The sequence below is a fragment of the Empidonax traillii genome, unplaced genomic scaffold, assembly GCF_003031625.1.
Source record: "Empidonax traillii isolate 1590-97213 ecotype Southwest subspecies unplaced genomic scaffold, ASM303162v1 scaffold11:size2795301, whole genome shotgun sequence".
NCBI classification, from domain to species: Eukaryota; Metazoa; Chordata; class Aves; order Passeriformes; family Tyrannidae; genus Empidonax; species Empidonax traillii.
Window position 1 is genome coordinate 191,347 of NW_020955204.1, and position 26,073 is coordinate 217,419.

At 34.8% G+C, this 26,073-nt stretch overlaps 1 protein-coding gene across 2 annotated transcripts in view; it reads right to left on the reverse strand.

Moving 5' to 3' along the window:
• FUT8 (fucosyltransferase 8) overlaps positions 1-26,073 on the reverse strand; it is a 92,384-nt gene that overhangs the window by 28,852 nt on the left and 37,459 nt on the right. For both annotated transcript variants that reach the window (XM_027885911.1, XM_027885920.1), the window contains 4 exons: positions 18,403-18,518; positions 18,081-18,246; positions 11,718-11,832; positions 3,352-3,589 (listed from right to left, as the gene is read on the reverse strand). In XM_027885911.1, coding sequence (XP_027741712.1) covers positions 3,352-3,589; positions 11,718-11,832; positions 18,081-18,246; positions 18,403-18,518 — 635 coding nt within the window. The remainder of the gene's footprint in view (positions 1-3,351; positions 3,590-11,717; positions 11,833-18,080; positions 18,247-18,402; positions 18,519-26,073) is intronic.

Below are 26,073 nucleotides of genomic sequence, written 5' to 3' on the forward strand. Positions count from 1 at the left end.
CCACTGTAACATCATAAATCAGCAACAAAAAAATTATAAGAAAAGGCCTCCTCTATTTTAGCATGTTGCAATGACAACACATTATGACCTGACTAAGTAATTATCTTAAAGAACATTAATCACAAATTTCATTATAAATACATCTTCACAAGTTCTCTATATTTTGACTCTCATTACTAGGAAATCATTCATGCTTCTTATAAAAATTCCTACCTAAATTATTCATTAACAGTTTGACCATAGATATCAAAGGAAAAATTAACTACAAGATGCAATTACAGCCAAGACAAAATTTTAAAATTAAAAAGAGTATGCATACAACCATCCCTTATTAAGATTTTTTTTTTTTGTCTAGAATGACAGTATGACTGAAACAAAGGAAAATGAAAAATTGAGGTGGTGTGAAATAACTGCTGTATTTACAAAAACCCGTGATAGAATTCTCAATCTTTTAATATGCTTAAGCTAGAAATGCTGAACTTGATTATAGAAACACCATGTCAAACTCAGAGAAGAATTCCTGCCAGACATGACACGAGCTGAGATGACCCGTAATTCTCTGCACAGAGGAGAATATGCTTTACTAATCTTTTGCTCTCAGATTAATACAGGCTTACTTATTAAAATTCACCCTACTTCCCAAATTCCAAAATCAAGTTTAGCCTTTATGCCTAGTTAGGAGAGGACTGGACAAACAAAATTACAGAAATATATGTAATCTCAGCTTATATAAGCTTCTTAATTCTTTGTAGAAGATAGTAATATCTAAATTGTTTCACTGAAGATAAACTTCAGAAACTTCCAAATTTTGTACTGCTAATAAAATTAAAAAGTGTCAAGTAGAGGCAATTTAATTAAAAAGAAAGATAAATGTACAGATTTAAACAATTTTTGTCATGAAGCACATTTTACTGAACTATTGTCTATGCAGGTCTGCAAATTACATGAAAGCAACACTTAGATTTTATACTTTTCTGACTTTTTGCTATTTCTATAGTTTAGATTAAAATCCTAAATTTTTCACTTGTATGAATATTTTTGAAACATAATTAAAAACAATTTTTTTGAAAAATCCCTATACACAGCATAGTAACTACACTACATAGGAGAAACAATGAAATGGAAATTTATACATGTCAATGCCTTTTTATAAATTTATTTTGAAAATCTAGAAAAACCCATGCTGACTTCAAAATTTGTGGAGAAAAAAAAATTAAAGGTGTGGTTTTGCAGAAAAGCTACTGCTGACTAAAGTTAAGAATTTCAATCTTATTTTGTCCCCGTAAAGATACAGGAAATAAAATAAATAAATACATAAGTAAATAAAAATCTATATAAATTTAGGGAGACACAAAAAAAACATATTGAAATCTTTAACAAGATAGAATGTCTTTCAAATTTACCAGCAATTAAGAATGCAGAGTAGATTCCTACTGCAGCCACATGGAAACTAGTAAAAGAGATCGACTGCCGGTATCATTCTTCCTCAATGATCATGTCACTACAGGAGATTAGAATTTAACACAGTTTATAGTGTGTGTGCCTAGTCAGTAGGCTAACTCTAGAAAGACCTTCTTTCATAGCCGAATGTCTTCTAGCTCTAGAACATCAAAACTCAGATTAGTGGCATTCATTATTTAAAAAAAAAAAAATTTATCACATCCAGAAATTTCATGCATTCAGCATTCAAACTATTCATCCGGATTGAGAAACTTGTTGAAAAAAAAAAAAAAAAACAAAACAAAACTGCAGGGAGCTAAAATGAAACATTATTTCTACTTTTATCCACAAGAGCCCATATTGCAGCAAATCCTGATCTATTTTAACAAAATTTCATAAAAATATACAGTCTTTTAAAGCCGTGTGTGCATCAGTGCTCCAGAACACTGTTTCCCAGCTTATTACGCTAAATAGTTGCTCACAAAACTGCCTGCATCTAAATTCTGGAGTCACATGATCTGCCGAGAACCATGCCCAGATGGTAGTTTCACTTGCTAACTTTGCCACAAATAAAACTTCATCTGGAAATCTCAATATCAGTTTTCCATCTATAGTTGTTTTTACAAAACAACCAACCATTTTTAAGAAATATCGCTTGGAAAAAAAATCTCATTCACAAAATCCACTAGACCTCTCAAAGCAAAGTTTGGTAGCATCGTGAAGCTTTGAAGAGCAGATGTTATTTCATGTGTAAATATTGTTTCAGTGTGTAAACACACAAGTAAGTTTACACACAATCTGTAAACTGGCTTTTCTAAATCTGAGTAACTTAATTTAAGATCTGTAAAACCTTAATAGTTACATTCTTTAAGATTCCATACGCACTGGGTATGCAGTGTACTACTAAAAAGACTGATGTTGATATGTTTTGACTATCAATCACATGTAAAAAGATGTAGTTCAAAATGAATGCAGCTTATTTTGAGACAAACAAAGATATGTGATCCTCCAAACATCAATGCCCATCTACTTATTCTAGGCAAACTGTTCAATCTGGTATAAAAATGGATCAAATTCCTGATCTACAAGGAAAATGCATTTTTAACATTGCCACTGTTTTTACAACCTGAATTCTGCATCTGTTTCATTTTCATTAAAAATTATTTCAACTATTTCATTAATTTGTGTGTGAATGACTATTGGATACTATTTTCTTTATATTTATTCTGCTCAGTATTTGAAAAAATGCCTTATTTTGTTAAAACTTTATCAACAACAACCTCTATTTAATAATCTCTTCCCATAACATTGGAATAATGTAAGTAATGTAATGTAATGGCCAGTCTTTGCGAACGAAGAACCGGGGAAGGTCTTTCCACCTTCCAGCCTGCGCATTGGATTTTTTAGGTGAGACACAGTGTGCGCAGAACTGAGCCCACCCTTTAATCCTGAGGTTCATCTGCCGGGGCTAAGTGAGCTTGGACAGAGGCAGCGAGGTCCTCAGGATGCAGATGGATTGCCTTACAGGGCTAACGAGCTCCATCTGCCCGGGGAGTGGCCCCCACCGGGAATCGAACCCGGGTCTCTGCGGTGGCAGCGCAGCACCTTTACCCTCTAGACCACCAGGGGAACAATATCTGGCACACAACACAGTGGTAGACTGCTGAAGGATTATAATTTAAATCTGAAATACAAAACTTCTGTATTAAAAAAACTCTGCCAAAGCAGAGATATTTTAATAAAGAAAATGGTTATTTTCTATAAAATGCACAAATAAGATGTAAAAGATGCTTACATATACAACTGCACTCATTACGCTCCACATAACACTAAAGAAAGAACAAAACAAATCTACATGACTGAACCTGCAAAACAAAACAAGGAGAAATTGTTTGAGTTATTTAGTCTTACCTGACCAGTGTCCAGTGGTGGAACCTGATCTGTCAGTACATGTCTCGCTCACGGGTCTAAATACAGTCTCCCAGCCACCGGTAGCATAGCGCCAATTCTGGGACTCCAAAATAAGCGTCCGCTGAGTGCCGTAAGCGATCATGAAGCAGTAAACTACATGATGGAGTTGACAACCATAGCCACAGCCTTTGTTGATATTACACACAAGTTTCTTAGCTTTGCTGCAATCCTTCGGGTTCTGTAAGCATGGATGAAAAAGTGAAGCTGAAGACAAGATACGCACAAAGGCATAGTTTTTTTCCTGAAAAACTGACAAATGCCATAAATCACACGAGCCATCCTGCTATAATACATCTCATATTAAAATGGATGAGTAAGCTTCAGCTTCATGAAAATTTTATGTGAATTTTTCACTGTGAACGTGAACAGTTACTGAACATGCTTCACTATCCTAATGTAAAATAGAATACCTTCAAGATTTTAAATTACTTTCTCATTTGTAAATCTGTCAGAATAAGCCAACATTTGGACTCAGAGTTCACATTTCATCAACATGATTTTCAGTGTTGGAATGTTTTTTCCTTTGGCATTTTTCCAAGTTTGTTAGTTCTCTTACAATAAGCATGGATGCCATCCAACAAAAGAAAATTGCCACCTGTCTACACGGTACAGAATAAAACAAATGCTTATTAATGGACTGCTTCCCAGACTAACTGACCACATACCCAATACAGAAAATAAAACACATACCTGAACAGACTGATAAAGGACAGAATTTTAATCTGTGTGTACTCTCTATAAAATAATATACTTCACTTCCACAAGTCAAGAAACCATAACACATGAGGCAAATGCCTACATTATACAAATGCTATGTCAAAAAGTACAAACTAATAAATATTTTTATATATGTGGATAATACAAAAACATAATCAACAGAAGTCTTTCTTGCTGTAAAATACAGTGCTTTGCCGTACACATTCATATTTGCATGCCTCTAGACATACTTCTAAATTCCAAAAATGTTTTCCATAGAATCTCTGGAATGAAAATTAGTTTCAGATAAGATGCAAGAATATAGATATTTGAGCATTAATATAAACTCTGTTCTTCTCACATCTAACTAACTTTAAATAAATTTTCTGCAAATGTGCAACAAATGAAATCAAGTCTTTCCAAAAAACAAAGATCTCTTCCTGGAGAACTGAGAGCCCTCCTTCAAGCAATCTTAAAGATAATCTGAATATTCTGAGTATTAAAATATTTTTTAAAAAGTTTAAAAATTGTGAATTCAGTTGTGTAAAGGAGGGGAGAATAATTCAGACCTGGGAAATAAACAAAAAAAACCTCAAACCAAATAAATTAAAAAAAAGCCAAACCAAATCCCTTAACATGTGCTATAAATTCAGCATTTTATTTATATCTGATTCAAAGCCTAACTAGGTATAACAATAATATATTAAAGGAAATTTCCATTCCTAATTTTTGTTCCTCAGATCAGTACTTTTGCTATCACAAATTTAATGGATAACTTGAGACTAAATCTATCTTTGAAACTTTAACAAAAGTACTTCCCACAATCTTTCCAGAGAGAAAGTGGGGCATTCTAGTATTCTGTGCAGGTCCTCACAGAAAGAATTCCATGAAACAATACCTCCTCATACCATTTGTAGTAGTAGTAGTATATTTTTATTAATATAATTATTATCAGTATTACCATATTTTACTTGGTTTCAGTTATTAAATTGTTCTTATCTCAACCCACAGTCGGGTTTCTTTGTGGGATTTTTGTGTACGGTTTTGTGTATGTTCCACCAGGGAGGAGGCAGAGTGCAGGAGCCTCTGCATGGTACTTCGTTGCCAGCTGGAATAAAGCCACAACACTATTTTGAAAGGGATAACCTCGGAGATTTTTTAGAAAATACCAATAGGTAGCATTTTCTACACTTGCAATTACCTTCAAATGCCTGTGTCCTCTTGAAAATTAAAGCATTTAATTGATGGCATATTTGAAGTTTTGTCATCTTTTATAAGGAGTGCCCTTCTAACTTTATTTCAGGAAAATAAGAGTCATATAATATCTTATGAACAATATTATAGAAATCAAGTAGGAAACACACAATGAAACATAATTTAATAGTGTGACTGTTTATCAATGTTAATATAATGCACTTACTTGGGTTTAACATTACTTGAAGACTTAACTAAAAACTATATATAAATATCTGTCTGTGACTTAAATAGGAAGGTAGTTAAGCTACTTTATGACTGTGAGTTTTTTCAAACTGCTATATTCAAATAGCAGGAAAACAAGGCAGTGTTTGGGCTTCAATTATCTACTGAGAATTTAAAAAGAAAGAGAAGTAGAGAAACATATATATATTGCAGTTTCAACTGGTATTTCCTGGAAAAGGTGGAATTATTAACCATCGATAAGGAAGAAAAATTACATTGCATCAGAACAGTTTGTGTGTTCATAAGCCAAAATTGCCAATCAAAGCAACCCATAAAGGTACGAAGCTGATAAAGGGCAACAATCAATTTCAAAACCATCAAAGACTGACAGATTTTTCCTCCTGGCCCAAAGTCAAAGAAAAGGATTATGTTATTTTTGACTTGAATGAGCAGTGCACTCTGTTCTCAACCGTAACAACACTGCTCAAGACAGACTCCTACATCCAATTAAACGGTCTACATAATTCAGAGAGGGGTGGAAGGGACCTCTAGGAATGTCAAGCCCTATCATGTAACAGCCTTACAAATGTATTAAAAACACACACAGAGAAAAAAACCCCAACCCAAGAACAACAAAAAAACCCCCAAACTCACACAAAATCCTAAACAAACAAAAAACCCACAACTGACCAATCACACAAAACATACTTCAATATGTAGAAGATTAGATTATCAAGCCATGCCAAAGTTTACACCTTTTATTTTTCTCAGAACTACTTCTATGAACGGCGCAACTGAAAATGGTAACAACTTTTCAGAATTGTAAAATGGTTAAAATTATAAATTTTTATGCAAGAGAATGTCACCTAAAATTAAAATGGATTTGTATAACTAGCAAAATGGATTTGATGGTCTTTCATCACATCACAACATGGGCATACACTGTTGCTCTAAGAAAATTCACAGTTTCCACTGTATTCTTCTCCAGGGCTCTTGGTTGGCCTACTCACAGAAAGCAGGATCAGATAGGAACGACGTCAGAAGCGCCTCAATGCCTCACTACCTTCCAGTGTTTTCAAGTGTGCAGTTAGCCATCCAAACACATGACACACAGGCAAAAGTAAACTCTTCTCCTTAACATACATTTTACGATATGACAAATGACTCCTGGTTTTTAAAACTGTTCAGAGAAGTGTATTTGATCCAGTGAATCACAATAGCAGTCTGCTACAAATTACTAAGTAACCTCATAAACATAGTATGATTCTCATTAACAAAGCTGTTCTTTTTTATATTTTCAATTAGTATTTTATTCTTTGATGCTGTGCAGTCTGCTGCACAAGACAGTCCCACCCAAAATCTGTGAAAAACTGTGGGTTTTTTGAGAGAATGGTGTCAAGGAAGGGTGTTTGTTATCCTGGTTATCACAAATGTAGTTCATGACCTTCTATTCCCCTTTCTTTATCATGCCACTTGTCATGGTTCTTTTTCATATAGCTCCCCTTCAGATTTTGGTGATGGAAAAAATCCAAACAAACAAAACCTAAACAAACAACCAGAAGTTTCTTCCAGCTGCTGGAAGAAAAAGTTCTTCTTTCCCTAGTCAGAAATATTATGTATTTGATTTGAGAGACAGATATTCTTATCTGTCTCTAATGTTAATTTTTCTAGTTTGCAGCTACCCTCCTACAACAGATAAGTTTTAGCTGGAGTAACACATGCCAGTATGCAGATGGACTAACCACACTATGCTCCTCAATCCACTAAGTAGAAATTCTAGAGAAAACCTCATATAAATACTAGCAGTGATCACACTTTCCTAAGTGGTTATTATCCTAATGCCATAACATCGGATACCGAATTTACTAAGTAACCTTATGAGGAAAACGCAAAACATGTTTCAAGACATTCAAAAATCACTTTTCATTTTCACATGTGATAGAAACAATTCAGTTCCTTTCTAAACACGCACAAAAGGTCAGAAAAATTGGTTCTTTTCAACTCTCCTGTTTCTTATCTATTTTATCCGAAATGTTAACTTTAAAAATGCTTAGATTCATTCATATGCCTAAATTTTCTAATGTTACAGGGAAGGAACACTTCCAGTGCTGTGTAATAAATTCAGTAATTAGCAAAAATGGGAAAAGAACTGCAAAATACAAATGAGCTTACAATATCAAAGTTAATTATCAGGATTCTCCGTATTTGGAGAATACTTTTAAGGATGCTGAGTCTATCACAGGGAAACTGAATCACTATATGGTCTGCCTATTAAAGAAATCATCTCCCAGAACAGTGCCCATACCGACAGATGGCTGAAATCCTTCAGCTAGTGTCCTCCTTCAACATAAAAGCAGTAAATGCTGATGGAGAATTATCTACGATAATTTTTCTATGAGAATTTTTCTACTTCGTGTTTCAAATTATTTTGATATATCAACATCAACAACACACTGTAACTACACTACAAGTTGTTTCTCATGAATGAAGTGGAATAACTGGGGAAATATATAATACATTCAATTTGCTTGATTAAAGGATACAAGTTTACACCTTTCAAGACTTCCAGTCGTGAGGGGTGCATGCTTTTGCATGGATACAAAGTGCCCGGAACCTTTTTTATTGTTATTGTCATCTTAGCATGAGCACATTTATTAAGAATATATATCAGTAATTTTAATGTAAGGGAGAAAGGGCTTAATACACTTTAAGACAGAAAAATCTAAGTGACACATTAAATCACCAAAAATACTGGGAAATCTAGAAACATCAGAATAAAGCCTGGTAAGAAACTTGCTTTTCTTTGCATCCATACAAACCTTCAAACAAATAGCATGGATATGGCAAACTATGACTAATATAACTGATGTGTTGTCGAGTACTTAGTAACCTTTCTCACCTGCTTATATTTTTAACCTTCAAAGAGGAACAGAAAGTTCTGATTTTTTTTTTTTCTTTAAACAAAGGCAAAAATATTCTGCCACTGGGAGACTGCATGCTGAATCAGAAACTTCCTAAAATAAATAGAACAAAAATAAACACAAAAGGGAAGGGCCAGAAAACATAATCATATTCTCACTTGATTACCGTACTACAGGTGCTCTTGTCTGACTTCTCTTGCACATTCTCTTCAACTGTTTGATAATAAATATCTCTGAAAATAAGTTCTTTTGCTTAAATGTAAGCTCCTAACTTTTTAAATGTTGCTCTAACTACAGGGAACTAGTTACATGTAGCCTCATTAAATCAAATTTATGGTAATGTCATCCAAACGAAGTAGCAGTCATCACTATTCACAATCATTCAGATAAATGACTTCCCAGGGAGATGTCCCAAAATAATGCAGCTGTCACTGTTCAACATGCACCAGAAAAAAGCTATACAGTCCTTTCCTACTGAACTAAAATAAAAAATTACAAATATGTTCCATATAATTCTTTTTGGCATTGAGTTGAGGGGCAAGGGTTTTTGAATTTTTAATTCTATTTCATTTTTTAATACAGATATATTATTAATAAAGGTATGTGTAATTTCAAACATTTCTGCTTATGTGTAATTTCAAACATTGCTGCTTATTTGCTAAACCCAAGAACTTAGTGCTCTTTTTGATGACTTGCACAGTCTCTATAATAAAAATATCAACATTTATCAATGCTAGAATTACATTTTTTGGAAAATATATACTGCCTTTTCTCAACTTAAACCACAAAGGTTACAAGGAAAATATGTCCCTTCTTTATAGTTTCCAGACCCTTTCATACAAAACAGTCACATGGAATCTCATGTGCAGCAGTAATACCTCTGCATGTTTCCAACTTGACCAGCAATGATTTATTAAAAATACAAAAAAAAGTGATTTCCTCTGTAATAGAGAAAAGAGGGAAATACTAATTTTTGCATTTCTCAGTGTCATGAGATGAACCCACAATGATTAAATTCATAGTTTAAATGCATAAATATGAAAAAACACATTTTTTTCCACGGCAGAAATTTTAAAATTGACCGCTTTTTAATAAATTTATAAATAAAACAGAAACAAAACAGCCTGTCTGATGTAAATTGAGCCAAGTATGTCAGACCTATTTCTAATTCTGAATCTAACACCACAGCTTTCTGTAAACCACCTGCTCATGTTCATCAACATGTTTCATTCTCAAGATAATGAGGATAAAGATAGCTACCTCTCTTGGAAGTGCCTGAGGATATAACAGACTTCCTAAAAGACTTAACTATTTGTACTATTTGAAAAGTTAGGATTCTGTATGTGTTGTGACTTGGTATCATTTTCATTCTTAATACTGTTTCTACTTTTTTATTTTTTTTTTAATGAGAATCAATTAGCTCAACAGAGAGGAAAGCCCATTATCATAGATTATATGCATCTAAATAAATTTTAGAAGCACCTAACTGGGCTTCCAGCTCTTCAGTCAGTAAGTAAATTCATTTCAACTTCACCAGAAAACAATGTAGACATTTATCTAATGCTTCAGTTTTGAGCTTCTGCTCTCCTCAGCAACTTTTATTCTTGTTATTCATTATACATACTTGTAGGTCCTAATCTTGAACTATATCCTGAACATTGTACAACATACAATATGAAGACAATCACCCTTCAGAAATATATATATGCCTAAACAAGACAACAAATGGATACCATGCAAGAAGAGGAAAAAGTAAAGACTATATTTATCAGCATGGAAAGTAGTTACAGTACACCATTGCCAAACAGTGACATCAAAAATGAAAAAATAAGGGACAGTTCTCAGAAAAGAGATGAAGGAATACAATAAAGTGATGATTCCTGCATAATTTACAGGGATTTTTTTCCTCAGAAGGGTGGGGTTTTTTTTATTTAACAAGCAACAAATACATAGCTTGGTCACAGAAGAGAAGGTACCAACAGTTGAACTATGAAATAATGAACATCTGAGAAACAAATTCAGTTATTTACACAAGAGAAAAGATCAAGCATTAGGAGTAACCATACAATACAGGTGCACACATGCCACAAAAAATAAACCAAGTACAAATAAAACAGACTTCATCAAATATCTTTTTGATCATTACATAAATAGCTGCACGCATTCAGACATGAAAAAGTCCCAAAACCTTCAGAACAAGTTTTATTTAAATTTATATACACACAATATATGTATTTAAAAGACCTTTTGCACTCAAAATATGAGCATCTATGAGAAGTCTCACACATCTGTTGAACCAGTCCTGACAATATATTACACATGCACTTCAAATTTGCATACTCATGTTTTTAAAAATGGGCTTGTTCAGAAGTTTGATACAAGGACTTTTATATTGTTATTTTAAACAGTGTGCAAACATATTTATGTATTCTGACACTCTGAGGATTAAAAATATACTTACCTTTTATAATAAAAAAAGTAATTCAAATAGCTAAATACAGCCCACTGAAAACCACAGATCCAAAAAAAATAACCACACACACAAAGAAACATACCCAACAACAAAAGTCCAAACCCTATATATTTCCTTAAAATACTATCTTCCATACACATATAAAATAATGTTTGAAACAATTGTTATAATTTCTATGTAATTCATTCATATAACAACATTTATTCTAAAACCTTGTGTAATTATTGTATATAGGGTATAGCTAAGTGCTATATATATATATATATATATAATAACAAAAACGTTTACAGAATCACAGAATTTGCTGAGAGTTGGAAGGGACCTACAAGGATCACTGAGTCCGATTCCCAACCCTGCACAGGACCATCCCCAAGAGTCACACCATGCACCTGAGAGGATCGTCCAAACACTCCTCGAACTCTGCCAGGCTTGGTGCTGTGACCACTTCCCCAGGGAGCCTGTTCAGTGCCCAACCACCCTCTGGGTGAAGAACCTTTTTCTAATATCCAACCTAAACCTCCCCTGACACAACTTCAGCCCATTCCCTTGGATCCTGTCACCAGTCACCACAGTGAAGAGATCAGTGTCTGCCCCTCCTCTCCCCGTCACGAGGAAGTTGTAGGCAGTGACGAGGTTTCCCCTCAGTCTCCTCTTTTCCAGGCTCAACAGACCAAGTGACCTCAGCTGCTCCTCATAGAGCTTCCCCTCAAGGCCCTTTATCACCTTCATTGACCTACTTAGGTCACTCTCTAATAGCTTGACTGAATTACCTTGATTCGAAAGTGCTATTCTCTTACCTGTAAATAAGTTATTCTCCTCTGTACCAAATCTGTTAGATCTTTGGCCTCTTTTTCTCGCCAATCTCCTGCTCCATCTGTTTGACTGAGGTAGTACAAGTCGGTCATTATTGACCTATAAACAACAAAGGAAAACAATCTTTAAAAAATGGGAAACGATCTTGGCATTACTAAATCAGAGGATTAAATTAAATTAAAGATAAATTAAAGTGATATTTAATTGTAGCCTCAAAAACAGTTTCTTCATGCCACTTCCTGCTCCACAATTCAAACAGCAGCAAAGAAAGATTGACTGTGTCCTTCATCTAACATATGTTCCGTACCCATGTATTAAACAGGAGATGGGTTAGAAAAAAAATCTTAGGCATAAGACTTGCTTGATACAAAGCATTTGGGTTTGGTGTGCCCTAAAGCAAACTAAAGGGAAAGCACAGTTCCATGGTAGATACATTATTCAGTGGTGCCACATGGAAATGCAACAGTGATTGCTACAGTAGCTTCTATCATAATGCATTGTTACTTTTCCCCTTGCAATCATCTTACTATGCTTGTATAGAATATATTATTACAAGCGCCTTTAGGATAGGTACAACATTGCTATCTCTATTAATGAAAAATAACTACAGAATATTATTACAAGGTTTAGTAAGCAGTGTTTTCCATAATGTGGAGCTCCTTCTGATTCTGGAAGAAGACAGCAGTGTTCTGCCTGCTTAGAATGACTGCATGCTGCTAATACTCAAATGGAAAAGAAATTAAAAAAATTAAAAATTCTAAACAGACTATGGACTTACTTGTATGTGGCCATACAAGTCCATACTACAAAAAATGAATTTTGATGAACTATCAAATACTAAATTGAGGTTATCTGATACACTAGAGATTCTCTTCTTGGGGTTATAACATTTCATTTGCCAAATAAGAGAATAAAGAATATCCTGTCATGAGAAGAAAAATAATATATGGCATTTATTTGTTAAAATTAGCCAGATTATTCAAAATTACTGATTTTGTGAAAAAGAGTCCAAACAGTACCACCTAGAAAAAGATTTTTTTTTATCTCTGGCTTTTGGGAGGAAATACTAAACTAGAGGCAACCTATTCAAAGTGTTTGTTAAAAGGTTAATGGTTATTCTAAAAGTAAAAGGTAGCCCAATTTGGAACTAACAATTTCAAAATTGGTTTCACATATTGAGGATATTTGAAATTGCTAAACACTTCTCCATAACAATGCTAAAGTTTTAACTTTGCACCACATTTCTTATTGTTTTCATTTGAACTTTAGATGTTGCAATTTATTGCCTGAAATTCCTGACAACCACAAGTTTAATCACTTGGGAGAAAGATGCAACAGAACAAAGGTAGAGAAATTTGGGAAGTGGCAAAAAAGGAGTGTGAGGATAAGACAAGTATATTTCATAACAATGTTTGAAGGGGTCTTGTCCTGTTGTTGGCAGCACTTGTTACTGCTGGAAGCACAAAGGAAGTTAGTTAAGGCAAACAAGCTTAGCAAGTGAGAGAGGAGCAGACTGTGTATCCCTATTAAGGTAACTATTTCCAGTGACCCAGTATATAAGCAGTAAACATTGAGATACATCAAATTGGAACAGGCCTATCTTTATCAGCAGTTATCACACAGACTTATCTTGCCAAAACCCGTACTCATGGATCTGTAGCTTTTCACGCTCATACCCTCATTCTGGCCTGTACACCCACACTTCTACACAGGGTAACAACACTGAACTACACAGCATCTACTGTTGCTGTTGTGTTACGTGTTATACCCAAATTGTTCAGCAGCAGGGATCTTCACCTCCTGTCACCTCCTGATTGACCTCTTGTCAATCAATGGGAAGAACTTTATCTACATTCTAATCTCAAACAATATAAACTGGGGTTTTTTTTGCAAGGTAATTGAGCTTGAAACACCCTATTCCAGCTTTGCAAAAAAAAAAAAAACATTTAAAGCATCGTCAGGTAACTATTTTTAGACCAATAACTATTAAAGACATATAATACTCACAGTAACATGCAAACACATTTTAGGGAAATAGCAACAGAACTAATGATGGAGTAGACCTAATATAATAGATTATACAGAAATGACAAAGAGTCTGCTGTGCTTACAACAGTATTTTCCAACTTACAGAAAGCATTTAGGCTAGAAGACACATTAAAAAAGGAAACCCATGCATTTTCTTGGGAGTTTAAATATATTTTTCTTCCCAACTGGGATGCAACCAATGTTGAGTGTTTAAAGACAAAATATAAAATTACAGTGTAAACACTAAAAAAAACCCCTCTATCATTAAAGGCAGCTGTGCAACCCCCACAGCCATATTTGAAACAATTTTCAAGTGCTCTTACACAAGTCTTAAAAAGAGTCTTTTGTGTTCTTGTGAAGTAAGTAACCAGTATAGCCTCCTTTAACTTTATAGAAATATACTTCTACTGAATATTGACATAAAATAACTGAAAATACAAAGCTTACCAATTAAAAATATTGCCTCTCAGATCTTAAATAGTTTTTGCTATTTCTACAGAAAAAAAGTGTTGTTCAAATTTTATATTATTAGCCATTGTGTCCATAGCAAAGGAAAGGCAATAGGTAAGTTTTAATAATCAGCCTTACCGCTGAAATATAATTATTTTCCATCGTTACTGAGGATGACCTCAGTGGCTTGACACTTCAGGTAAAGGCAGCTTTGCTCAGTACAAATCAAAAAAGTATATCATATAATTTGCAAAAAATTTTTATGAATTCATGAAAGAGTTTTCAGATAGTACCCCCAGTCTTTAAAAAAAAATTATAAAACTTCGAAGCAAAGCAGGAACTGAAAAATTAACAGGTGTTATCACACAGAAATGATTATAAGGTAATGCTATTTTAGGATACAGTCACAGAGACCTTCTTTCTTCGATTGTTATTGCTTAGAAATGTGCATTTTTGAGTTTACATATGCTAGGGTTTTTTGAGTGTGACCATCATGGTGGCTTATTAATGCAGATTCAGAAGAGACACAAATAGCAAAGACCAGGGTCAGGGCCATGTAGAGAGTTAAAAGCAGATGGACCAGTGATTCACGAGCCCAAGATAGGCAAGTGCAGACAAAAGATTAGCCTGCACAGTATTATTAGAGGCTACTGCAGGTAGTAAAATGCAGAAAACTTCAGACAGTGGCACTGCAGATATTTAGTATGTCATACTTGGTCTTTCATTATGCTACTAACCAACAATATTAATTCATTGTAATTGTTGTTTCATATCATAAAATAAATCTTGGAGCTGCTCTTAAAAATATTTTTTCTGCCACAAGGCATAATGAAGAAAAAAATCTGGCTATATATTTCATATGCATTTGATTGCCAAAATAAAGGCAGAGAGAGTGGGAGTTTTTAATAATCAGTCTAGACTATTATTCTAGTCATATGGCAAAATTACATTTCAATCTCCTAGGAATTTTACATCAACAAATAAAAACTAAAAGAAAAATCTGTGATTCAATGGAAATAATGTGAAAATTTGTCCAAACACCATGCATCAAATGTTGGCCAGATACCACAAAAACCCTGATGACAGCTGTTCCCCAGGAGGAATGAAACGAACTCAGTAACAGCCACCTTGCAAACAACTTATGTCAACAAAGGAAACAACCATGACAACTAGAGCATTAATTTGCTCTTTTTTATTAACTCTGTATCAAGTAGTCTTTCCAACGTTAAGATGAAGTTACTCTCAACAGCTCTCTTCCCTATAGCAACGACAAGAATACAATTATGTAATTCCCAATGCAGAAAACTCTGTGTTGGGCAACATTGTTTTCCAAATAGAATTGGTAGTGAAATACTTCACAAAAACATATGCAAGACTGGCACTCTACGAGGAAAAAATCTACACAGCCCCTAGGACAGAGCCAACAAACAGTGATTAAGGCATCCAACAAGAAGCACTACCTTACTTATCTCTTTCTTTCCTTGCAAAGCTATCTCATCATTTGATCACTACTCACCTCTTTCATCTGCTTTCCCACATAAGGGACAGCATGACAAACTGCTTTAAGTCCTTATAATTAACACTAGTCCTTCTAATCTAAATATTAGATTAAAATATGTATAACAATTTCTAAGATATCTATTTATGTATATTCATGTATATATATAAAAATACATAAATAAGTAATATCAGCTTCACTTGCAGTATTCCATTCATGTAAGACAGCACTTTTTAAGACAGCACTGTCAACAAAAGGGCATTTGGCAACTTGTCTAATGCCTTTTAAAAAATTAAAAACAAAAGAACAAAAAAATCCCAGCAATAACAAAAAAATTCCCAAAAACTAAAAACCCGTGATTCTCGGAGTGAATGAGAGCATTTGCTTTGTTCATTCCAAGCTTATGCTATGTTCTTTTCAGGAGAAGAGACCAGATGGACCGTGTGGAGGGAAGATGAGACCACTCCTTCCCTGGGGAGCTCCTGTGCATTGTACAGGCAAAGAGCACTCCAGAGACAGCAGTGCATCGCATGCCAAAGGATGTGCACACAAGGAACTGGGAGTTTTCTGCAACTCACACAGAAAGATTGAAAGATTAAAGGAAAAGAAGCAAACAGCTTGACCTTAAAGGTGAAAGAGAAAACTTCCTTGGGACTAGAGGCAAGCAAGAAGACAAGACAATATTATTGCTTGAAGGTGATATTGTAAGTGCACCAAGAACACAGGCTGAATTTTGTAGAAATATTTTTGTATCTGTTTTCTCTTATGCAATTCCTTTGAATTTCCATATTGTAAAAAGATGGTCTACATTTTAGTTTAATAAAATGTAGTTTCTGGCTGTTTGGTTTTAGCTTAAATAACTTAAGTTTTCTTTGAGGATCTCGACACACAGGAAGGTCTACATAGATGACTACTAAGAATCAAGAGACTCCAGGATACTCTGCTTTTGATAACCACTGTGTCAGCCAAAAGAAAACTTGCATTCAACACAAAAATTGTCAAATTAAAAAAAATAAAAAAAAAAAGAGCAGATGCAATTGCTTGCATCACATACAGACTTCATCCAGTACCACAGTGGTTTCACACTTCCACACTGGGATTTACCTCATAACTTCTAGAGGTCCACAAGGCACACTTCTATAACTCAGTGCAAGGGAGCTATGCATTTCTAGAATGGATTTCACCTTATCCTTAGGTACAGAGAGATGTGAACATAAGACTGTCAGAAATGCAGACTTGCAAATTGGGTTTAATAAACTCATTGGTGTAGAAAGGAAAAGAATAAGGAAAAGGACTCATCCTGGAAGGCAGGAACATAAAAACTTTCTGCCATCAAACACACCTTATTCAAGGTTTCTCCGTGATGATTGCATCATACTGGCTTTAAACAGAGCAAAAATGTGTACAAACATGATTTTGTTACCATGATAAACATCAGAAAGTCTGCCATTAGACTACTTGCTTCAGTTTTTGGCAGAGATAGTTAGTTTAAAAGGTACATAAGAATCAATGACCTGTAGTCCAAGAAACACAAACTTCTACGAAGAACAAATATTTCTGAGGTGAGATAACTGTTGAAACAAACTGTCCAAGGAAGTGGTAGATTCTCTTTCAGTTCACTGTTCAACTGAAGATCTCAAGTCTTTAGAAAAATTCTGCTTAAGCCAATCACTACTTTTATTTCAGTCAAACATATAAACTGCACTTGACTGAGAAATAATTGGATGAAATTTAATCACATCTTTTATATAAATAATAACTCTCAACAATTGAATAGAACCTTCTCACTTTCAACTCAAACTGTGATAAACTGGATTTGGGGACTGTGAATATTAAATTTCAAAACTTAAAGGAGTATGTTATTTTCCCCCATTAATAATCATAAATAGAAATAAATTCATATTATCTTTAAACGATGTTTTAAATAGTATTAAAAACTGAAAATTCTTACCATATGTTCCTTTTACTATAGTATTATTTTCAAAAGCTCATGCTTTATTACTGATGTTTACACATGCAGATCGCAGCTTTTTTTTTTAGAATTGATACTTGTTTACGGTAGTATATCTAGTTAATTCAACTATTTCCTTACAACTGTTTACTGATAAGACACAAGCTGTCACAGCAATCCTGTTGGCAGAGTTATAAACATAATATGCTTACAGACAGATTTCACTGAATTTTACAGTTTCTGGATTAATTTTGTTCAGCATGAACAAAACTCATACAGAATATTTTAATATAATACAAAAGGTACTCCAACAATGCAGAGGCCAAAAGATTGACAACAACTAAAAATATAAGTTCCAATGTATCTTTGAACAACATAATGACAGTTTAATTAAAGGTCAAAATCAACTAACAGACATACCTTTCCTGATGACCCAAATCAGACAGAAATTCATCAATGCGTGTTTGCAGTTCACTTCCTTCTAGATTTTTCAATTTCTTCAGTTCACTCTGGAGGAAAAACCAAAGTTCCTTAGCCCCATTTTCAATCCTCCTCCTCAGTATTTCATGGTCTTTTCCAAGGCCTTCTATTTAAAAAAAATAATTAAAAAGGCATAAAAGCATCAGTAATTGTAGCTGAATTAGGTTAAAGGTTTACTTGTTAAGAAGCCAATACATTTGTGATATGAAATACCAAAACACCAAAATTTGGTTTAGAAGCAAAAGAAAACTTTTTTACACACCAACTCCTGTCTGCTTCTTGTAATTTTCTATCTGTTCTTTGGCCTTTAGAAGTTGCTCCTCTAAAGCATGTACCTTTCCTGCAGCTGGTCCCTGATCAATGGGACCATCTGGTATCCTAGGATATAGAAAATAAAAAAGTCATATCACTTATAATTATTTGATAAATTATTTGCATTAGCAATTCAACTCTCATTTTTATTCCATACGGCTTTACTGATAAACCTTGGTCATGTTTTCTTAAAACCAGAAGAAATTAAACACATTAAATAAAGATTTTAAAACCTCAATCTCACAGAAATAAAACCGTGCATAACACAGCTGCAGCATACAGATTCAACCTGATTCCAAACTGTGTTGTTTACAAGACTTCCACTCACTGACAAGAACAATCCCAGGCTCTGCTTGTGAAAATAGTATTTGTGGCAGCATTTGTTGAACCGACTGGCAAGCAAACACAGCCTAATGGACAGATGTACCTTCACAAGACTCAAGTTCTGACTACTTTTTTACATTCACACATAAAGTACATTCTGCTCTTGAATGCTGGCCATATATTCTTAGAAGACCAGAGCTCTTGCACTTCAACTCCACTCTTAAGTCTTCCGACACATTCGCACAAGATTATTTCAGTGTATTTTCTGTACTCAGAACAAGATCCAGCCTTCTTCAATGTACCATCATGATGATTATTCATGACAACTCTAGTATTTGAAACTGTTAGTCACCTAAAATAACACCAAGCAACAGCAATTGTAACGCAGTTGTGAAACCTCTGGTATGCGAGCACAGGAAAAGTATGGAAATACATATTCTGAAATCTCTGAGCCATAAATCAGCCCTGAGGGGTATTACTGAGGTTTGTTCATCATCTAAACTTGAATTCATACATTAATAAACTGAAATTATAAATCAAATGCAAACTTCTATTTAATGTAGGAAAAGTAAAAATCCTTTCCATTTCAAGAGAAATAACACTTCTGGTTAAAAATTATTCCAACTTTCATTAGCTTTTGTAAGAGCTGACCCTAAAAAGGAAAAGAGGAAGCAGATGTGCAATGAAAAGTCTTGGGAACTGCAAAGAATACAGAATTCTTGCAGAACATGCAGATGATTCTTCATTTGTAAAGGAATATGGTCATAAAAAGAAACAGATATTCCTTCTACCCACAAACACACAGTTTCAAGGCACCACACAGGAAGACCCCTTGACAGGCAAAAGATGCCTTCAGCATAGAGAAAACAGTGGTTTGAGGGAGCATCTTCACTGTAAAAAAGAAATTTTAAATATCCGACTGAGGTGGATATTTAAGATTTTATAATATTAATTTTAAATTTTAAGATTTTAAATATTAAGATGACATTTAACTTTAAGGTCTCTCAGATCTAGATAACTAAATATCAATAAAATTTCAGGAATTGATGAAAAGTTCCTTCCACTGGAAGGGAGTGGGAGAAGTGGAAGAGTAAACCACATAGCCTGACAGAGGTTAAGTAAAAAATTCTGTTAAAGCTTCCTATCAAAAGCAGATTTGTGTTTTAAAGCTATGTCTTGTATTTCTGTGGCCAGGTTTTGGTAGTGGGGGGGCTACAGAGGTGAGTTCTGTGAGAAGCTGCCAGAAGCTTCCCCCATGTCTGGTAGAGCCAATGCCAGTCGGCTCCAGGATGGACCCACCACTGGCCAAGGCCAAGCCAATCAGGAAAGATAGTAATGCCTCTGTGATAACAAGGGAAAAAAGGAGAAAAAAGTTATTAGATAGATGAAAACTGCAGCCAGAGAAGAGCAGAATGAGAACATGTGAACAGCAGTGCACACACCAAGGTCAGTGCAGAAGCAGGGGCAGGAGGTGCTCCAGGCGCCAAAGCTGAGGTTCCCCTGCAGCCCGTGGCACAGCCCATGGTGAGGCAGCTGTGCCCCTGCAGCCCATGGAGGGCCACGGGGATGAAGAGATCCACCTGCAGTCCATGGAGGAGACCCGTGGTGGATCAGGTGGGTGCCTGAAGGAGGCTACGACGCCGTGGGAGGCCCGTGCTGGAGCAGGGTCCTGGCAGGGACCTGCTGACCCACGGAGAGAGGAGCCCACACTGGAACAGGTTTTCCTGGTAGGACCTCTGGCCATCTGGGGGACTCCCATGCTGGAGCAGCCTGTGCCTGAAGGACTGCATCCTGTGGAAAAGTGACTCACAGTGCAGCAGTTTGTGAAGAACTGTTGCCCATGGGATGGACTCACGCCAGAGATGTTCATGAAGGACTGTCTCCCATGGGAGAGACCCCACAGGAGCAGGGGAAGGATTCCTCTTCCTGAGAAGCAGCACAAACAACAACTGACCAGAACCCCCATTCCCCATCTCCCTGAACCGCTGGGGAGGAGGAAGTAGAGCTTGGAAGGAGGGAAGGATGGAGTGAAGGTGTTTTTATTTTACTTCTCACTCTCCTTCTCTGATTCTGTTAGTAATAAATTTATTAAATACCCCCACTTTGAGTCTGTTTTGCCCATAATGGTGATCGGTGAGTGATCTCTCATCGTCCTTATCTACTCATGAATCCCTCATTATATTTTCTCTCCTCTGTCAAATTGCAGAGGGGAGCAAGAAAGTGGCTTTAGTGAGTACCTGGCATCCAGCCAGGGTCAACCCACTAAAAGATACCATGATAAATAAAATGCAACCATCATTAACTGCTCATATATCTGCTTTTTTATGCACTAAGAGAGCAAGCCTGAAAAACTGAGTAAAATATTCTAATCTTAAACAGGTGCACTCTCTAAATATACTCTATCAACAATTCATTTGTGAATTTCTTTCTACAGCAAATTTATAGTATACAAACAAACCTTTAAAAAGTATATTGAAAGACATTTAAGCTCTTACACTAGTTTAAAAGCACCAGATTGAAATGTTTCTGCTGACTTGGTTCCACAATTTGCATTGTGACAGAACAACTAACTACAAAATTACCAGAAAAAGAAGGATGTACAAGTCACATACCCTAAAGGTAGAACCTGTGAAGAACAATAGGGTAAGAGGATACAAAATCATTACCATAAGAAGTCTAAGACAGCGCACACATCCTCCTAACATAAGGAAAGTCTAAGTAGTAATTACAGAATCCTACAGAAGGGTAGTTGCAGATGATATGAAAGAAGCACAATAATTCTGCTCATTTGATATAATTAAGATCTTAGAAAAGTACATTCCATTTAACAATCAACTTGCTTTGGCATACTTCAATAAAAATGTTCATTACACTTAGGCTGTTAGATAAAAGGAGCTAGGATGGGGGGGACATTCTCCAAGCTACTTGTTTGGACTTTCAAAAATTACATCGTTTTAGGATAAAACTAAGATATCTTACGCTTTTTGCAGTTTTGTCTCTACATCTGTTACCTCATCAGACTCGGAATTGCTGTCTTCCTCACTTTCATCCAGTCTCAAAATTAAGGAAAGATTCTTTTCTTCAATGAGCATTGCTTGCCTGTTTTGCCCTCCACAAGTACTTCAACTGAGTTGGAGATATGACAACATTTGAAGGAAAAGCATTTGAATTAAAATCCTTATCTATTCTCCTGGCATCATCAATGCAGATAACTTTTAGTGCAGAACATCCTAGGAATTATGTGTACTTATACTGATAAAAATTCCTGTTGAAAACCAGGAATTCTTACCAGAATAATTACTGAAAACTGATTTGCTCCTTAGAATATAAGAAGTCAGTTTAAAGTAAGTTCATCTAAACTGTGATGATCCTAATCAACAATAAAAAACATGTCAGTAAGCATCTAGCACAGAATATCCTTCACTTATTGCTATGACAACATTGTAAATTCAGTTATAAAAAGAAAATAAACACAATTATAATCCACTTAAATGGGCAATCAAGTTAATACACTAAGTAGTGGGTTTATTTGAGTTCTCAATACTTACAAGGTGTGGTGATGCATGCTGTTTCCTACCATTTCATAGTAAATACAAATTATCTTTTCCATAATCAACTCATCAAATGAAGATATTACTGTACAACTTTAAACATTGAAGATTATATTGTACAGAAACCCTGTTTCTGCGTTGTCCCTTCTTTAGTAATCCAGCTACACTTTAAGACATGAAAAATAATTCTGTGTACATCATCCATATCACTGAGGCCACTTTCTCTTCACCTTCAGGTAACATAGAGGGGCAATGACAAAGTTGTGATGTCTAGTCTGGATCTCTGAAGGCAAAAAGAACCCCTTAAAGATTAATCATAGTGACATTCAATTTAGCTAGAACTGCCATACTGTGTAAAATAATTGTAAAAATAATTTAAAAGAAAACATAAATTATAAAAACCATTTTAACATTTTTCTGTTTCCAAGATATTTAAAAGGTTATCCTAATTTATCAGCAAAAGGAAAAACATAAGATTTCACAAATTCACACTCAACTATTTTCTCCTTCTTTTGTTTATATCCAAGATGTTTGTATGAAGCTAGAAAGTTTATAACTGAGTAAAGTCATGCTATGATTGCCTTTTCTTCTTTCACTTTTTTTCTTTCCCAAGATGAAAATTACGTTCAATTATTAATGACCAGTGACATAAACAAAAAGAATACAGGTTGTCACTTCACCCTACATTAAAACCTCCTCATTAAATAAAACTGACAGAAAACACCCAATGTTATCTGCAAATAAAAAGCAAGAAGCATCCATTATCAGTTTAAATCAGCACAGTCCTAATTAGTGCTGATTTATATCCATTGAAGATGTGTCCCTTCCCTTAATTCAGAATTGTATGAAAAACATTAAAAAGAGCAGACATGCACACCATGTAGTTCAACTATCTTCATCTATCACACACTGGCTATTGCAATACCCTCAGGTTCAAACATGAGATACTTTAAATACATGTAATAGGAAAGTGTACTTTAAAAGAATATTTAAGTTTTTATTAACCCAAAGCTATTTTTCTATACAAAACCCTTTCAATGTTTTCTACAGGCTTACCAGACCAGTGACTGCCCAAAATTAAGTACTTTTAATAGAGTTGCTAATGATCAATTGATCTGGAGTTTGGATTCTATACCAGCCCCAGCACTCGCTACTTTAAAGCAACTACAATGCTCTTTCAAAATTAAACTCTGATCTCCTCTTTCTCTTCTTTCTCGAGCTACACTCAGAACTATGAGAACGATGTCTAGAGATATCTGCGTTTGGTTTTATTTGTTTGATTACATTTTGCCCTTTTCCACTCTTGTTCTGCTTTATAACACATAGTCCTATTCAGATTAAGAAACGGGTTATCAGATTTATTAAAAGAATTGCAGTATTTAATAGACTCTAGAAAGCAAATATAGTCTGACTGAGATGTACTGGTGATATGTACACAACGTGAATACATTTAACAAGATTCTCTATTTCCCTGAAGAGAATTCTGAAATTACTGGTTCCTATACTGCCAGGCTCATCTTCCACAAATATAAAATATAAACATTTGACTACCACACAGCAATACACAAAGGAAGCCCAGGACAGGGATGAAGCTTCGGATAGGCATGAAGGCATATACAGTTTCACAGTTTCCATCTAAGAAAATGGGACATTGCAAAAAAGCTGTCATTTTAAGCCCTCCTCCTCAAAAAAGCTTTATATTACCTATATGCAACAGATACAATCTTTAGATTCACAATGTAATCCTAATAGTAAATAAAAATTTTAGGTAAACTACATTACACATTGTGTTACAGGCAAACAGTGAAAAAACTTAATGTATTAATGTACAACTTAGTGTATTACTATCTATGGAGTTTCTCTTAAATAACTACAAAAATTGTAGTAAAGATTTCCCCTTTTTCTGCGAGACCTACTACATCTGTAATAAGTGATAAGTTCTACTGGATACAGAATAGCAAACCAACCTCTAAAAACCTCAGTTTTGTCACTATTTGCACTAATGGAATCAAGACTGCTTCTAAAATCAACCCAGATTTGTTTACACAAGATTGTTTATGATCATACAAGGACTATGGTAACCTCCAAATCTCATTATACCACAATATTCATGCACATAATTTCAAAAACTCACACAATACAAAAGATCAGGAATTCCATTTATCTTCTGTATCACTAATACACATCTGTGTCTCCTTATAGCCCACAAGTAAGGTTTTTACAAAGCTTCCTATCAACAAAAGAAAAACTACAGTGCCTTCTCACATAAGGCCTTTTTAAATGCACCATAAAAACTAAGTAGTGCCTGAAGTCATTTCCAGTAATCAGGAGTGCACCACAAAAGTGTACTCAGTTCCTAAAGGATTTTTTTTTTTATTTTATTTTTCAGGCAATTTTCAATAAGATGTGAGTGTTCCAACTTGCACTATTGCAAAGGTACATATTAGAAAATAAGTATCTTAAAATACGCTCCCCAAAAATCCCTTCCAAAGGTATGAACTATTCTTAACCAATACTGGTAATAAATTAGAAACAATTTTTTAAAAATCATGAAATCAAGGGAACATGACATATTTTGTGAAATCAAGTACAAAAATGATTGGGGTGGGAGGGAAATACAAACCAAAATAACCCAGAAAAAATACCTCTCTCTGTCCTAAAATTCTATTCCTCATGCATTCTGTGTGAAAAGAAGAAACCAGGGGAATAATTACAAAGTCAGACATGATTTAAGTATCCCAGAGCAAAAAAGGGTTAAATAATATTTTATAAAGCTTTCTTGCATATATGAAGTTTTTAAGCTTTTGAATATTTGGGGTTGCATGCACATAAGGTGTGTTTCATAAGGCACATTTTTGGTTTTCTTTTTTTGTTTTTGTTGTCTTTGGGGAGCTGCTACATAAATTGGCAGCAAAAGAGGATTCAAATCTCAGGGTGGAAAGATCACTTCTAGTCGTTGTATGCTGGCATTCATAGACGGCTGTACGAAAATAAGCACAGCCTTATTTTCAGCTCCTGTTTTCAACCATCCCAGAGGACTGACACTTTTATCAGAAGAACGTCAGAGAAGTAATAGGAACCCATTATAATGGGAAACTCCAGGCAATTGAAATATATTGTATTTACATGCACTTTACCATTTCAATACCATCCCGATGTAATTAAAGATGAAATAGCAATTTTCTCTAACTTCAAAATGGAAATGAAAAACAACTTATACATTTATTAAACTACTAATTCTTGTAACCATACCCCCCTTCTATCCCTTCCTCCCTGCCCTAACTAGCTATTATTAATGGCACAGATAGATACTATGATAGTTTTCTGCCATTCACAAAACTTCTTTTCCCACTAAGATAAATTCTATTAACTTGGAGCTTTTTATCATCCAAAAGTTTTATCTAATAGTGTCAAAATACTTTAACTACTGCAGTTACTCAGATGTTTGATCATTATTACAATTTTACAGGTAGGCACTCTCATCTTGTTTAAACTCCTCCACAAGTAACATTAGGTTAGATTCTTCATTGAAATAGACTTAATTTCATGCACCAGCATGTTGGATACCATAATATATTGTATATTTTAAACACAAAGAGTGTGCTGTTTTGTTCTCTAGATGTAAAATCTTAGTGGAGCAGGGCAGGAAAACCAAGTTTTTACCTCAGTATAACAAAATCCTACTTTGAAAGAGGGTTTACCTTTATGAGCCACACTGGTGTAGAGACTCAACTACTCAGAGTTCA